We start from the raw sequence: 17,407 nt of genomic DNA, 5'->3' as shown, positions 1-17,407 counted from the left end.
CCTCCTTCAGCTAACTCCATCGGCTCTAGTGCTTTAGGACACCAACAAGGTCACAAACACTAGCCCCTCCCAGCCAATGTACTGACAACCCAACATAACACATACGCAAACAAACAACACATTCACAAATGTCAACCCATGGTGGACAGGCCACCGAACTTTCAAACCTCCTCTCTCTCTCTACACCCGCATCCTCTTCCTGAATTTCATCTCCCCATCCCTCTACCTCCCCCATCCTTTCCATTCCCTATGGACATCAAAGCTAAAAGCATCTTCCTGGGTTCTCCTCAAAAGAATCAGAGGGAGGCACACAGCGGCCTACCCCTCTCAACCAATCAGAGACGAGCTACTAGGTCTGCATTGCTGATGACTGGGGCTCTCACATGAGCCCAAACACAAGATGATTCGGGTTCTGGTTACAAACTTAGGTCCGTGCACTTGCCAGTGCACTTGCAAAGTGCACCGTCCGCCACAGGCATATAAAACCAGTGGAAGTTTAGTCTGGTGAAACCATCCCCTCTCACTCACTATACCAGACTCACCACCAGCATCATGGTCCTCACCATACCAGGTCCACACCACCAGCATCATGGTCCTCACCATACCAGGTCCACACCACCAGCATCACGGTCCTCACCATACCAGGTCCACACCACCAGCATCATGGTCCTCACCATACCAGGTCCACACTATAAGCATCATGGTCCTCACCATACCAGGTCCACACCACCACCATCATCACGGTCCTCACTATACCAGGTCCACACCACCAGCATCAAGGTCCTTACCATACCAGGTCCACACCACCACCAGCATCACGGTCCTTACCATACCAGGTCCACACCACCAGCATCACGGTCCTCACCATACCAGGTCCACACCACCAGCATCACAGTCCTCACCATAACAGGTCCACACCACCAGCATCACGGTCCTCACCATACCAGGTCCACACCACCAGCATCATGGTCCTCACCATACCAGGTTCACACCACCAGCACCATGGTCCTCACCATAACAGGTCCACAACACCACCAGCATTACGGTCCTCACCATAACAGGTCCACACCACCACCAGCACCATGGTCCTCACCATAACAGGTCCACACCACCACCAGCATCATGGTCCTCACCATACCAGGTCCACACCACCAGCATCATCATGGTCCTCACCATACCAGGTCCACACCACCAGCATCATGGTCCTCACCATACCAGGTCCACACCACCAGCATCATGGTCCTCACCATACCAGGTCCATACCACCACCAGCATCATGGTCCTCACCATACCAGGTCCACACCACCAGCATCATGGTCCTCACCATACCAGGTCCACACCACCAGCATCATGGTCCTCACCATACCAGGTCCACACCACCACCAGCATCATGGTCCTCACCATACCAGGTCTACACCACCAGCATCACGGTCCTCACCATACCAGGTCCACACCACCAGCATCATGGTCCTCACCATACCAGGTTCACACCACCAGCACCATGGTCCTCACCATAACAGGTCCACACCACCACCAGCATTACGGTCCTCACCATAACAGGTCCACACCACCACCAGCATCATGGTCCTCACCACACCAGGTCCACACCACCAGCATCATGGTCCTCACCATACCAGGTCTACACCACCAGCATCACGGTCCTCACCATACCAGGTCCACACCACCAGCATCATGGTCCTCACCATACCAGGTCCACACCACCACCAGCATCACGGTCCTCACCATACCAGGTCCACACCACCACCTGCATCATGGTCCTCACCATGCCAGGTCCACACCACCAGCATCACGGTCCTCACCATACCAGGTCCACACCACCACCAGCATCATGGTCCTCACCATACCAGGTCCACACCACCACCAGCATCATGGTCCTCACCATACCAGGTCCACACCACCACCTGCATCATGGTCCTCACCATACCAGGTCCACATCACCACCAGCATCACGGTCCTCACCATACCAGGTCCACACCACCAGCATCACGGTCCTCACCATACCAGGTCCACACCACCAGCATCATGGTCCTCACCATACCAGGTCCACACCACCAGCACCATGGTCCTCACCATAACAGGTCCACACCACCACCAGCATCACGGTCCTCACCATAACAGGTCCACACCACCAGCATCACGGTCCTCACCATACCAGGTCCACACCACCAGCATCATGGTCCTCACCATACCAGGTCCACACCACCAGCACCATGGTCCTCACCATAACAGGTCCACACCACCACCAGCATCATGGTCCTCACCATACCAGGTCCACACCACCACCAGCATCATAGTCCTCACCATACCAGGTCCACACCACCAGCATCATGGTCCTCACCATACCAGGTCCATACCACCAGCATCACAGTCCTCACCATAACAGGTCCTCACCACCAGCATCACGGTCCTCACCATACCAGGTCCACACCACCAGCATCATGGTCCTCACCATAACAGGTCCACACCACCAGCATCACGGTCCTCACCATACCAGGTCCACACCACCAGCATCATGGTCATCACCATACCAGGTCCACACCACCTGTATCATGGTCCTCACCATACCAGGTCCACACCACCACCATCATGGTCATCACCATACCAGGTCCACACCACCTGTATCATGGTCCTCGCCATAACAGGTTCACACACAACAAACACAAAACGTTGCTGCAGCCTCCACTAATGTTACCGAGGGGGTGTGGGAAAGAAACGTTTCAAGTATGGGTCAACAGGCATATGAGCAACCTTTAATCCAAGATTGTCAAAAGGATTTCTTTATATAATTTGGCAAATGCTATCTTTTCTAATATTAGTTTCTCCTTTATATGTTACAAAAATCATTTTTTTCATGTTTAAACGTCAAATTCAAGTACGTTACAAATATACATTTTGAATGTTGTTTCATAGTTGTAGGAAACAATCCTAAAAAAATTTGTTACACGAAGATATATTAGATTATTATTTCTTTTGATGTAGATTATATTGACTTATATATCACGATTTGTTCCCTTTATATATTAAAAAAATCATATACATATATTAATTTTTATATCATTTTGCAACATACAATAATATTAATTATAAATGTTGTGTCTGAGTTGAGTGAAAGGTGTTAAAAATATTTACTTTGGTGTACAAAACATTTATAAATAAAAATAATAACACTATTTGCTAACTTATATATTTAATAATACGGTTTTTTATGTTAAGCACCAATTGGTGAATACAACTACATGACTGCAACTGGGAGAGTGCAAGTAGGTGAGTAGAACTAGGTTAATAAAATTATATGAGTGTAACTAAGGGAGTACAGCTAGGTGAATACAACTACATGACTACAACTAGTCGGAGTACATGTAGGTTAGTACAACTTGGGCACTACTAGGTGAATACATGTGGGTGAATATAATTACACAAGCTATGGAGGAGTAATTGCAAGTAGGTGAGAACCACTAGAGAAGTAAAAGTAGGTGAAAACATCTAGCGAATTAAAAGTAGGTGAAAACAACTAGGTGAATACTTCAAGTGAAGTGAAGTAGAGTAGTATTGGTAGGTGAGTACAGTTAGGTGAGTATACAGTTAGGTGAGTACAGTTAAATGAGTATATAGTTAGGTGAGTACAGTTAGGTGAGTAGAGCTAGGTGAATACAGCTAATTAAGTTGGTACAATTTGGTGAGTACAATTAGATGAGTGCATCTAGGTGAGTACAACCAGGTGAGCATATCTGAGTACATCTAGGTGTGTATGTGTACTCATCTATTTGTACTCACTTGTTTGTGCTTGTTGGAGTTAAGGTCTGGCTCTGTGGTCCTGCCTCTCAACTGGTGTACAGGTTCCTGTGCCTACTGGGCTCTATCATATCTACACTTGAAACTGTGTATGGAGTCAGCCTCCACCACATCACTGCCTAATGCATTCCATTTGTCATCCACTCTGACACGAAAAAAATTCTTTCTAACGTCTCTATGGCTCATTTGGGCACTCAGTTTCCACCTGTGTCCCCTAGTGCGTGTACCCCTTGTGTTAAATAACCTGTCTTTATTTACCCTGTCAATTCCTCTGAGAATCTTGAATGTGGTGATCATATCCCCCCTAACTTTTCTGTCTTCTAGCAATGTGAGGTTTAATTCTCGTAGTCTCTCCTCGTAGCTCATACCTCTCAGTCGGGGTACTAGTCTGGCGGCAAACCTTTGAACTTTTTCCAGTTTAGTCTTATGCTTGACTAAATACCGACTCCATGCTGGGGCTGCATACTCCAGGATTGGTCTGACATAGGTGGTATACAAAATTCTGAATGATTCCTTGCACAAGTGTCTAAATGCCGTTCTTATGTTAGCCAACCTGACATTTGCTGCTGATGTTATCCTCTTGATATGGGCTTCAGGGGACAGGTCTGGCGTGATATCAACCCCCAGGTCTTTCTCTCTCTCTGACTTTTCAAGAATTACATCTCGCAAATGATACCTTGTAACTGGCCTCCAGCTCCCTACACCTATCTTCATTACATTACATTTGCTTGGGTTAACCTCTAACAACCATTTGTTCGACCATTTTTTTAGTTTGTCTAGGTCTTCTTGAAGCCTCAAGCAGACCTCTTCTGTCTTAATCCTTCTCATAATTTTGGCGTCGTCAGCAAACATTGAGAGGAATGAGTCTCTACCCTCTGGGAGATCCTTTACGTATATCAGAAACAGGATAGGACCGAGTACAGAGCCCTATTGGACTATACTGGTGACGTCACGCCAATCGGAGGTCTCACCCCTCACTGTAATTCTTTGCTTCCTATTGCTTAGGTATTCCCTTATCCACTGGAGCACTTTACCAGTTACTCCTGCCTATCTCTTCAGCTTATGTACCAGCCTCTTATGGGGGACTGTGTCAAAGGCTTTCCGACAGTCCAAAAAAATGCAGTCCGCCCAGTCTTCTCTTTCTTGTTTAATCTTTGTTACCTGATTGTATAATTCTATTAAGCCAGAAAGGTAAGATTTACCCTCCCTGAACCCACGTTTGCAATTTGTCACGAAGTCCCTTCTCTTCACATATGTTACTAGATTTTTTCTCACGATCCACTCCATCACTTTGCATGGTATCCAAGTTAAGGACACTGGCCTTTAGTTCAGTGCCTCTTGTCTGTCACCCTTTTTTGTATATTGGGACCACATTAGCCGCCTTCCATATTTCTGGTAGGTCTCCCGTCTCCAGTGGCCTACTATTCACTATTGAGAGTGGCAAACAGAGTGCCTCTGCACTCTCTTTCAATACCCATGGTGAGATCCCGTCTGGACCAACAGCCTTTCTCACATCCAGATCCAACAGGTGTCTCTTGACCTCATCTCTCGTAAATTCGAACCCTTCATAGGCCGCCTGGTTTACTGCCCCCTCTCCTAGCGCAGTGACCTCACCAAGTTCTATTGTGAAGACCTCCTGGAACCCTCTTGTTGAGTTCTTCACACACCTCTTTGTCATTCTCTGTATACCTGCCCTCGCCTGTTCTAAGTTTCATTACCTGTTCTTTCACTGTTGTTTTCCTCCTGTTGTTACTGTGGAGTAGCTTTGGATCGGTCTTGGCTTTGCTTGCTATATCATTTTCATAATTTTTCTCTGCTTCCCTTCTCACCCTGACATACTCATTCCAGGTTCTCTGGTATCTCTCTCAGCTTTCTGGTGTTCTGTTATTTCGGAAGTTCCTAAACGCCCTTTTGTTCAGTTCCTTTGCTTCCATACATGCCCTGTTAAACCAAGGATTCTTCTTTTGCTTTTCGGATTTTTCCCTTTGGGCCAGGATAAACCTGTTTACTGCCTCCGGCACTTTTGGGTGACATAGTCCATCATGTCATGTACAGACATAGCTCTGAGGTCTGTGTCCCATGGTATATCCCTTTGGAAACTTCTCATCCCTGCATAATTCTCCTTTCGGTACGCCAGCCTTTTGTTTTCTAGTTCTTTTTGGGGGGAGATAAGTCCTAGTTCTACCAAGTGCTCAAAGATCAATACACTGTGATCACTCATTCCCAAGGGGGCTTCCATATGAACTTCCTTTATATCCCACTTATTGAGGGTAAATATCATAACAAGCATAGCAGGTTCTTCCTCTTCTGTCATTCTTGTCGGCCCCTTGATGTGTTGACTTAGAAAGTTTCTTGTTGCTACGTCCAGCAGCTTAGCTCTCCATGTATCTGGTCCTCCATGCTGATCTCTGTTCTCCCAATCTATCTTCATGTGGTTGAAGTCTCCCATGATTAGTAGTCCAGATCCATTCGTACTAGTGAGAGATATGCTACGGGAGAGGAACTATTTGTTCCGGATAGCGAATCTTTAACAACAACATAGTGAGACACACTGTTGTTTCTACTATGTTAATGGTGGCCATGTTGTTTCTGTCATATTCCTGTCTGGGACTTCTGTCATTTGGTAGTGGGTTATATATGACTGCGACTATAAGGTTTTGTCCTGCAGTTGCAAAGGAACCTGTTATGTAGTCACTGAAACCTTCACAGCCCTGAATAACCATCTCCTCAAAATCCCAGCCTTTTCTTACCAGCAGAGCTACACCACCACCTCCTCTTCCTTCTCCCTCTTTCCTCACAACACAGTAGTCCTGTAGAAACTTTGCATTTGTTATGGTTATCGTTAGCTTTGTTTCTGTGAGTTCTATTATGTCTTGGTTTTCTTCATGTACCCATTCTTCAAGTTCATTTGTTTTATTTGTAATCCCATCTATATTAGTGTACGTTGCCTTGAGACTAACTTTCTTCTGTCCCTTCTCATGTTCCCTTCTTGATGAGCGTTCTGCTGATGGGGGAAGCTGTTCCATGGGCGTGAAAATTTATGGGGTGGGTAACAGGGTCTCAGAGGATACTGGAGTGAGGGGTGGGGGGTCAAGTGAAGGGGGGGACAGGGAGGGTATGGGATGAAGGGGGAGGGAGGACAGTGGGGGAAAGGGGGACTTGGTGGGAGTAGAAGAGGGGCAGCAAAGGTGGAGTGGGTGAGGGGGTGGGGCAGGGAAAGGAGGCTGAACATTTGAGTGGGGGCAGGGAGGGCTCGGGGTAGGGGAGGTTTCTATGCAGAGGAGGGTGGTGGAGTTGCCCTCCCCTCTGGTGTTACTGGGTTGCTGGTTGTGGGATCGCCCTCACCCCTGGGGATGTTGTGTTGGGAGCTGTGTTTTCCTGGTTTTCTCCTCTCGCCCTGCGCTTCTTCTTTGCTTCTCCAGCCATGGCTCTCTCCTCCCTTGTCATGTCTCTCTGGAGGAATACTTTTTTTTAATTCTTCCACATATTGCAGGTGGCTCTTCCTTGTTAGAATCTTCTCCTTTGTGGCCTCGTTTGCAAACACTATCTTTAACACACGGTCTCTGTCCTTGTTGAACCAACCCATCCTGAAAACCTTTTCAATTTTATGTTCAGTCCCTTCCATCTCTAGCCTTCTTAGTATTTCATTCGCTGCTTATCTGTCCTTATCATTCCATTCTGTTCTATTGGAGCCTTCCTGCTCTTTAATACCCACAGCTACCACTGATCTTTTTCTTTCCAGCAGCTGACTAGAGGGCTTTGCTGCTTCCTGTGAGGTGGCTGCTTCCATGGCGACCTCCCTCCCTGTGGACATTACTTCCTTGTTCTATTTTAGCATTTCTGCAAGTGTTGCTTGTACTATGGCAGTCCCTTCCAATGTACTATTTTCATCTTCTCTTTGAATGATTATCTGAGCCTCCATCTCAGTATTGTTCTCTTTAAGGGTTTTAATCTCCTCCTTTGCTGCTGTCAACTCGCTTTGCAGGTTGCTTATTGTATTATTCATTTCCTGCATCTCTCTTCTGATATCCTCCAAAACCTTGAAAAAACTTCCTTCATTTGGTCACATTGAATTTTTCCTGTTCCTTGGAAGTCCTCGCTGCCATGTTTTGTTTGTCCCTGTTCTTTCTATGTCTTGATAGGGTTTGCCAGAAGGGGGGAGAGAGAGAGAGAGAGAGAGAGAGAGAGAGAGAGAGAGAGAGAGAGAGAGAGAGAGAGAGAGAGAGAGAGAGAGAGAGAGAGAGAGAGAGAGAGAGAGAGAGAGCGAGAGAGGAGAGAGAGGAAGAGAGAGGGAGAGAGAGAGGGAGAGAGAGAGAGAGAGAGAGAGAGAGAGAGAGAGAGAGAGAGAGAGAGAGAGAGAGGAGAGAGAGAGAGAGAGAGAGAGAGAGAGAGGAGAGAGAGAGGGAGAGAGAGGGAGAGAGAGAGGGAGAGAGAGAGGGAGAGAGAGAGAGAGAGAGAGAGAGAGAGAGAGAGAGAGAGAGAGAGAGAGAGAGAGAGAGAGAGAGAGAGAGAGAGAGAGAGAGAGGAGAGAGAGAGAGAGAGAGAGAGAGAGAGAGAGAGAGAGAGAGAGAGAGAGAGAGAGAGAGAGAGAGAGAGAGAGAGAGAGAGAGAGAGAGAGAGAGAGAGAGAGAGAGAGAGAGAGAGGAGAGAGAGAGAGAGAGAGAGAGAGAGAGAGGAGAGAGAGAGAGAGAGAGAGAGAGAGAGAGAGAGAGAGAGAGAGAGAGAGAGAGAGAGAGAGAGAGAGAGAGAGAGAGGAGAGAGAGAGAGAGAGAGAGAGAGAGAGAGAGAGAGAGAGGAGAGAGAGAGAGAGAGAGAGAGAGAGAGAGAGAGAGAGAGAGAGAGAGAGAGAGAGAGAGAGAGAGAGAGAGAGAGAGAGAGAGAGAGAGAGAGAGAGAGAGAGAGAGAGAGAGAGAGAGAGAGAGAGAGAGAGAGAGAGAGGAGAGAGAGAGAGAGAGAGAGAGAGAGAGAGAGAGAGAGAGAGAGAGAGAGGGAGAGAGAGAGAGAGAGAGAGAGAGAGGAGAGAGAGAGAGAGAGAGAGAGAGAGAGAGAGAGAGAGAGAGAGAGAGAGAGAGAGAGAGGAGAGAGAGAGAGAGGAGAGAGAGAGAGAGAGAGAGAGAGAGAGAGAGAGAGAGAGAGGAGAGAGAGAGAGAGAGAGAGAGAGAGAGAGAGAGAGAGGAGAGAGAGAGAGAGAGAGAGAGAGAGAGAGAGAGAGAGAGAGAGAGAGAGAGAGAGAGAGAGGAGAGAGAGGAGAGAGAGAGAGAGAGAGAGAGAGAGAGAGAGAGAGAGAGAGAGAGAGAGAGAGAGAGAGAGAGAGAGAGAGAGAGAGAGAGAGAGAGAGAGAGAGAGAGAGAGAGGAGAGAGAGAGAGAGAGGAGAGAGAGAGAGAGAGGAGAGAGAGAGAGAGAGAGAGAGAGAGAGAGAGAGAGAGAGAGAGAGAGAGAGAGAGAGAGAGAGAGAGAGAGAGAGAGAGAGAGAGAGAGAGAGAGAGAGAGAGAGAGAGAGAGAGAGAGAGAGAGAGAGAGAGAGAGAGAGAGAGAGAGAGAGAGAGAGAGAGAGAGAGGAGAGAGAGAGAGAGAGAGAGAGAGAGAGAGAGAGAGAGAGAGAGAGAGAGAGAGAGAGAGAGAGAGAGAGAGAGAAGAGAGAGAGAGAGAGAGAGAGAGAGAGAGAGAGAGAGAGAGAGAGAGAGAGAGAGAGAGAGAGAGAGAGAGAGAGAGAGAGAGAGAGAGAGAGAGAGAGAGAGAGAGAGAGAGAGAGAGGAGAGAGAGAGAGAGAGAGAGAGAGAGAGAGAGAGAGAGAGAGAGAGAGAGAGAGAGAGAGAGGGAGAGAGAGAGAGAGAGAGAGAGAGAGAGGAGAGAGAGAGAGAGAGAGAGAGAGAGAGAGAGAGAGAGAGAGAGAGAGGAGAGAGAGAGAGAGAGAGAGAGAGAGAGGAGAGAGAGAGAGAGAGAGAGAGAGGAGAGATGAGAGAGAGAGAGAGAGAGAGAGAGAGAAGAGAAGAGAGAGAGAGAGAGAGAGAGAGAGAGAGTCCCTCCAGCGTTGAATAGTTCATCCCTGTCCACCCGGTCGATTCCCCTGAGGATTTTGTAGGTTGTGATCATGTCCCCCCTTACTCTTCTGTCTTCCAGTGTCGTAAGGTGCATTTCCCGCAGCCTTTCCTCGTAACTCATGCCTTTTAATTCTGGGACTAGTTTAGTGGCATAGCTTTGAACCTTTTCCAGCTTCGTCTTGTGCTTGACAAGGTACGGGCTCCATGCTGGAGCCGCATACTCCAGGTTTGGTCTTACATATGTGGTATACAAGATTCTGAATGATTCCTTACACAGGTTCCTGAAGGCTGTTATGATGTTAGCCAGCCTCGCATTTGCCGCATACGTAATTCTTTTTATGTGGGCTTCAGGAGACAGGTTTGGTGTGATATCAACTCCTAGATCTTTCTCTCTATCCCTTTCATTAACTACTTCATCTCCTATTCTGTATCCTGTGTCTGGCCTCCTGTTTCCACCACCTAGTTTCATTACTTTGCATTTACTCGGGTTGAACTTTAACAGCCATTTGTTGGATTATTCGTTCAGTCTGTCTAGCACATCTTGGAGAGGTACTCGTCAGTGCTTACCAGTATAATAAGAAGAGCAAAGCGTTCCTATTATGAGAATAGATTCAAAGAAGCAAAAGGAAACATGAAAAGCACATAAAGAGCCATCTCTAACATTCCAGGAGCTAAACAAAATCCACATAACAAGATAAAAATCTTGAAGGATATTATACATATGCAACAGACCCTGAAATAACAAATTAATTTAATAGCTTTTTTTCATCGATTGGTGCTAACCTTGCCCAAAAAATCCCACAGACCCAGACACATGTTACCACAAATCTTTCAGGTAGCTATCCAAACTCTCTTCTCTTCTCACCGATCAGTCCTACAGATGTTGTGTCCATTATTCACTCACTAAAAACAAAGCTGGGAACATTAGTGAAATACCATCGGTGGTATACAAGAGTGCCTCTCATGCCCTTGCACCACCCATAACTTAGCTGTTCAATATATCTCTAGAGTATCATACCTTCCCTGACATCCTTAAAAAAACAAGAGTAACGCCAGTTCATAAAGGAGGTAACACGGTAGACATAAAAAATTACAGACCCATATCAAATGTACCTTTATTATCCAAAATATTTGAAAAAAATATTTACAAACAGCTCTACTCCTATCTCGTAAAATTCAATACACCAAGTCCCTGTCAGTTTGGCTTCCGCTCCCAATAGAGTACCAATGATGCAATTGTTAATCTGCTTGACTTGATCTACTCAGCCTTTGACAGAAGTGAGTTTCCGATTGGACTCTTCATTGACCTGAGAAAGGCTATTGATACTGTTTACCATAACTACCTCATACTTAAACTCCACCATTATGGAATCCGTGGCCTTGCCCTGAACTATATCCGATCCTATCTTAGTGATAGACACCAATGTGTAGCCATCAATGATATAACCTCTCCTACTCTACCACTAACCGTAGGGGTGCCACAAGGCAGCATCCAAGGACCCTTCCTGTTTCTTATATACATCAATGATCTGCCTAATGTCTCTAACATGCTTAAACCTGTTTTGTTTGCTGATGATACTACTCTCATTTACTCTGACCCTGAACCCACTCTTATTAAATAATGTTGTAAACAATGAATTAAAAAAAAAATCCACTTACGTATGTCAACCAAGAAACTCACACTAAACATAGAAAAGACCTACTACATCTTATTTGGAAGCAAATCAACAAATGCAATTCGGGTTCAGATACATAATGTAAACATTAGCAATAAAAATGATGGAAAGTTCCTTGGCCTATACCTAGACAAGAGACTCATCTTCAGCACCCACATACAACACATAACTAAATAGGTTTCTAAAACTGTTGGTATATTCTCTAAGATTAGATATTATGTACCCTACTCTGCTCTCCTCTCACTCTATTATGCACTTATCTATCCCTATCTTACGTATGGTATCTGTGCTTGGGGATCAACCTCTGCAAACTATCTCAAGCCCATCACCACCCAGCAGAAATCTGCTCTCAGGATAATAACAAATCTGCTTTCAGACAACACACAGTTCCCCTGTTTAAATACCTAAACATGCTAAACATAAATTCACTCCATACATTCTCTTGTGTCAATTACATTTATAAAACCCTTTTTTTAAGTGCAAACCCTGTTCTGAAACTCTTCCTGGACAGATGTAATAGAACACATAATCACCACACCAGACATAAATATATCTTTGATATCCCCAGAGTCAAACTAAATCTGTGTAAACACTCTATGCAAATATAGGGACCTAGACTATGGAACTCACTCCCTAATGAATTGAAAAGCTGTCCAACTTTTGCCTTATTTAAAAATAAAACCAAAAAGTACCTAATTTCATCTTCATAGTCTTCTACCTAGAGCTTTATCGTCGCTCTGTTTCTAGTGCTACCCAATCCCCCATTCTTTGTACCTAAGACATATTTTTTACCATTGTGATCTTAGATCATCTGATATCAGGGTTGTTGTATTGAGTACATATTCTACTGCATTATTTCTTGTAATGATCCTCATATTGTGCTTCAGTGAACCAATGTATAACCCTGAGATGTTTTCCTATTTGTACCTAATAATCCTTGTTCATTATTGTGTATTGTTATTATTGTGTATTATTCTAATCTGCTTTGTGTCAAAAATTCTTGCAATGTACCTGTAACTTTCTTTCTCTCAATTTTACTGTTATTATTCTACTTAAAATCATCTGTACTTGTAAAGTAAAGCTGTAAAGTACCTTTAAACATTATTTGTCAATTTTACTGTTAGTTCTCTAAAAATTATCTGTTAGTTTAAGGATCTATTGCTCTAAGGTTAGTTTAAGGACTTGCCCGAAACGCTATGCATGCTAGTGACTTTACAAGAATGTAATTTCAACTTAAACTCTATGTTCTCTGTTAACCCGCAATGTACTTTCTTGTATATATATAAATAAATAAATAAATACATAAATAAATAAATAAAAGATTCAGGAACTGAACCCCATAGTTCGTTAACTAAACAAGTGGCAATTTGTTGAAGCTAGTTAAACAATTGTTAATGTTTTATACACATGTGCATACATATACAGACATTTACATAAATACATATACGTATCGATACTCTGTTTTATGTCACAAATGATTCAACAAGAGGCTCACAACGGTCACTATACAAGGCACTCTACATCTGTGGTGAGTAACACAGTTACTAGTCTTGCTCCACACCCACCCAACTGGGCGGCAGTTTTACAGTCATGGGCATGCTTTCCCTACAGTAAACAAATTTTGGATATTTCGCTAAGATTCCCGGCAGTACATCATTATGAATGAAGTACTTAGACATTTCTTGGACTCCGTTGAAGGTGTTATCTCTGAACTCCGCGATTTTTTCACATTCCATTATATAATGACGAAAAGTATTGCGAGTAGTTCCGCTGACAGAGTTTACATTTAGTTAAATCTACATCTGTAGATGTTTCAAACTCCCAGAGGTACTTGTAGCCGAGCTAAGCCTATCAGTGGTAACATCGAGAAGTCTTCTTACCTTATTGGATGACCCATAGACGTGCGGTTCTTCCTGCATAATAGAATAATGATAGATGGAGCAACTGATGTGAATTTCACTTTGCCTCAAGTCTAAAAGATTTTTTTTATGTTCCCGGAATATTACTGCCCTCAGGCTGCTCAAAGGCAGTCCAAGATGGTAATCAATTCCTTCTTTATGAGCAAACGCTTTGGCTAGCTCATCAGTTTTATCATGCATTCGGAGACCAATATGGAAGAGAGACTAACTAATTAAAAAAAAAATCTGGATACAACATAGTCGCCAGGCAGGTTTGGATGGCCATGATCCAAGGTGTACTCGCTAGGCAGGTTTGGATCGTCATGATCCAAGGATGTACTCTCTAGGCAGGTTTGGATGGCCACGATGCAAGGATGTACTCGCCAGGCAGGTTTGGATGGTCACGGCACAAAGATGTACTCGCCAGACAGGCTGGGATGATCATGATGCAAAACTGTACTATTTATGGATGGTCATGGTACAAAGAGGAACTTGATTCAAAGAAATGTTCAAATTATCCCAGAAATAAAGACTTTAATAAAATGCATAACTTATTGCATTTTAATGCGTTATGCATTTTCAATTGATATACAAATTTGATTTTAATTGCAATATTTTATCTCTTTTTCTTTTACAGTGAAAACATTGTTAAGAGCAACAGCAGTATCTGATGAGTACAGCAGCTGTAGCAAGACCAAGCGACAGAGCAGTGCCTGAGAACAGCAGCAGCATCACAGGAAGAAGCTGCACATCTATAAGTACTCTACAGCAGCAGCAGCAGTTGTGGCCAGAGCCAAAGATGAGTCAACACCACCACAATGGCCACAGGAAACAACACAACAAGAAAGTCAGGATTAACAGGGCGAGGAAGAGGCAGAGTTTGGTGACGACTTCTGCTGTGTTGCGGCTGTTTATTGTGATGGCTGCTACGGTGTCTCATGTCCACACCCTGGCTCTCCCGGCCCCTGCTGACTCTCTGGCTCTCCAGGCCCCTGCTGACACCCTGCCTCTCCAGGCCTCTGCTGACACCCTGCCTCTCCCGGCCCCTGCTGACACCCTGCCTCTCCCGGCCCATGCTGACACCCTGCCTCTCCCGGTCCCTGCTGACACTCTGGCTCTCCAGGCCCCTGCTGACACCGAGCTTGTTAATATGGTGCCTGATGGCACAGTACCTGATGGCATGGTGACTGTTGACATGGTTCCTACTAACACTCTGCCTGTTGGCACGGTGCTTGCTGATATCCTGCCGGTTGAAAAGTTATCTACTGACACTCTGCCTGCTAACATGACACCTGCTGATACAGCATCAACTACTTCAGTACGAGTTGACCAAATACGAGTTGACCAAATACTAATAGATTCAGCATCTGATGACTCATCACCTGCTGATCCATCATCTGCTGACCTATCACCTGCTGACCCATCATCTGCTGATCCATCATCTGCTGACCCATCACCTGCTGATCCATCACCTGCTGACCGGACAACTGCCTACCTGTTTCCATCTACTCTGTCCTCAACTTATCCAACTCGTCAAGGTATGTGTTATCATGTTATGAACAAGGCTGTTCTTCATAATTTAAAATAACAAAGGCTCATTAACGTAGGTGAAATTACACACCAGATGAGAACAAAAGCACATGTGGCATGTTAAATATGCAAATGAAAGTTTATGATTAAGTAAACAGTCAGCATATGCAAATTGACCTGCAGGCATGTAATGTGTTAAGTTTACATGGGGAATTGAATGTATTAGTTAATTCTTATTTGTGATGGCAGCATTATGAAATGTTAGTACCTAATTTGGAATAACATACAAATCCTGTTATATGTCTATGTAATAACGTATCAAGAAACTAGGCTAATGTCTTGATATGCTTCATGCATTAGGTTGTAGTTTTTCTTGTGATTCACAGAGATTAGTGTAATAGATCATAAGCAGTTTGTAAGCATAGTTACCATACCTTAAGAGTTATAAAGTAATTAAACAGAGGTGCCCTATGTCCATATAGCTTAAATTTAATGATCGACAGAGAGTTGTCATGAAATTTCATACACCAGCTGAAGGTGCAATTCTGCTATATTTCCAGCTGTGGTTTAAAGGGACGGATGTATACCACTGATTTCAGAAATATTATACTTTGTAACGGGTTTTTCGTGGCTGGTAATATACTACATACCTGGAGATGTTTCATTGTTATTAGGTATATATAATGCATGCTATGTTACCTGTTATTTTAGCTACACGTGTCTGTTAAAGTATACTTGGCTACACGGAGTGAGAAAGCTAGCAACTTTACTGCCTCCCAGAGTTAAAAGTCAGTTTGTCTATTGATGTAGTAGATGTAGAACATGTACTACTGGGCAACTACTCCAACAATTATTTACCCTTTTTACCTTTAAGTTAAATAATTGTTTTAAGGTCAAGTATTCAATAAGTGGGTTACAATTTAAGATAAAAATATTTCCACTGTTGTATATAAAGTAACAAAAAATTTATTGTCAATAAAAATTTGAGAAACTGCATAAGTGACAAAAATCTTGTAAACTCTTTCTATAAGTTTCTAATGAGGGAAAGATTTTTCCACATGGTAGGGAGAAATAACAGGTAGAGTAAGCTTTACCATTAAATAATATCAACACAATACAATATCTTGAATTTGGATATTTTAACACCCGAATGATAGCCTAATTAATAAAATAAAGTGAACAATTGAATCACGACAAACACGATTTGTATTATTTAAAATTTAAAACAGTTTAATCTTTTCACATTTGACACAATTCAATGCTGCACAATAATCACAATTATGAGCACATTAAATTTATCATCAAACTATAAAGAATTATGTTATCAAGATAATTATTAATAAGTATGACCACTGGTAAATGTGTAAACATAGAAAATGTTAAGGAATGGGTTGCTTGCTGCTCCAAAATTATATCGGAATTTGTCATAGAGTTACTTACGCCAAAAACTGAAGCACTATAAATCGTAGCGGCTCGCAAAATGTTCGTACTCTGTTTTCTGTTAGTGGGTCCTCGTGTAGGGTAATTTCAGGTAATTTAGTTCATCAGTTTAGTACGTTAGAAACGTATGGGAGAATGGGCTGGAGCAGCGAGCAGCCCTTCGTCTGCATCATATGGATACTTAAATCCCTGTTATTGGGTCGGTATAAGAGGGATTGACTGAACACTTTACTTCTCTCCCTAATATTAACTTGATATACTTATGCAACTACAATGCCCTTCACCTGACAATTTATAATCATTACTGACTATGTCTTGAAGTTTGAGTTAAAGAGGCAGAAAGGGACCGCAGGAATCCTCAAGTTGTGCCTTCGGCCTGTAATCTGACGTTACAGTGATTGTCAGGTGAGAATAACTTCTCTATCTCTATGCACATATTATCTGGATCCATTTATTCATGTATAATTATATATTCAGATGATGAGTCATAATAACGTGGCTGAAAAAATGTTGACCAAACCACTCACTAGAAATTTAAGCGACGACGACATTTCGGTCCGTCCTGGACCATTATCAAGTCGATTGGGATGAGACGTGGGAGGCAAGGGCATTAAGTAGGCAAGAGAGAAATGAGGAGATGGAAATCTTAGAGGAAGATAAGAGCAAGGCAAAAGGTACGGAAGGTAAGGTGTAATAAAGGGTGTAATAATAGGAATAAGAAAGGGATCGTAAGAGAAAGAAAAACAAAGATAAAAGGAAGGGTAGGATTATGTTAGGTCACGTTTTGTTAGAAAATGTAGACCATTTGAGTACATACTGTGAAAGGGAAGAGTCAACAGCAACAAAGCCAGGACTAGGTTGTGTATCAGAGCCGGTTCGACAAGACGGCGTCTGTGTAGAGGTAGGAAAGATTATTTTAGAGGAAGACCAATAAATAGGATGATTAGGATCTCTAACATGACAGAAGAGAGCATTGTTTGTGTCTGCGGACTTAACTCTTCTTTTGTG

General features: G+C 43.7%; 1 protein-coding gene across 1 annotated transcript in view; it reads left to right on the top strand.

The window, feature by feature from the left end:
- LOC138358402 (uncharacterized) overlaps positions 1-16,015 on the top strand; it is a 40,263-nt gene extending 24,248 nt beyond the window's left edge. The window contains exon 2 of the mRNA XM_069316246.1: positions 14,067-16,015. Within this exon, the coding sequence (XP_069172347.1) occupies positions 14,100-15,017 (918 nt within the window). The 5' untranslated portion in view covers positions 14,067-14,099 and the 3' untranslated portion in view covers positions 15,018-16,015. The remainder of the gene's footprint in view (positions 1-14,066) is intronic.
- The last annotated feature ends 1,392 nt before the right edge of the window (positions 16,016-17,407 follow it).

This window comes from Procambarus clarkii, chromosome 7 (genome assembly GCF_040958095.1).
Source record: "Procambarus clarkii isolate CNS0578487 chromosome 7, FALCON_Pclarkii_2.0, whole genome shotgun sequence".
Taxonomy (NCBI): domain Eukaryota; kingdom Metazoa; phylum Arthropoda; class Malacostraca; order Decapoda; family Cambaridae; genus Procambarus; species Procambarus clarkii.
The sequence above is the reverse complement of the archived record's forward strand: the minus strand, read 5'-3'. Positions and strand labels throughout refer to the sequence as shown.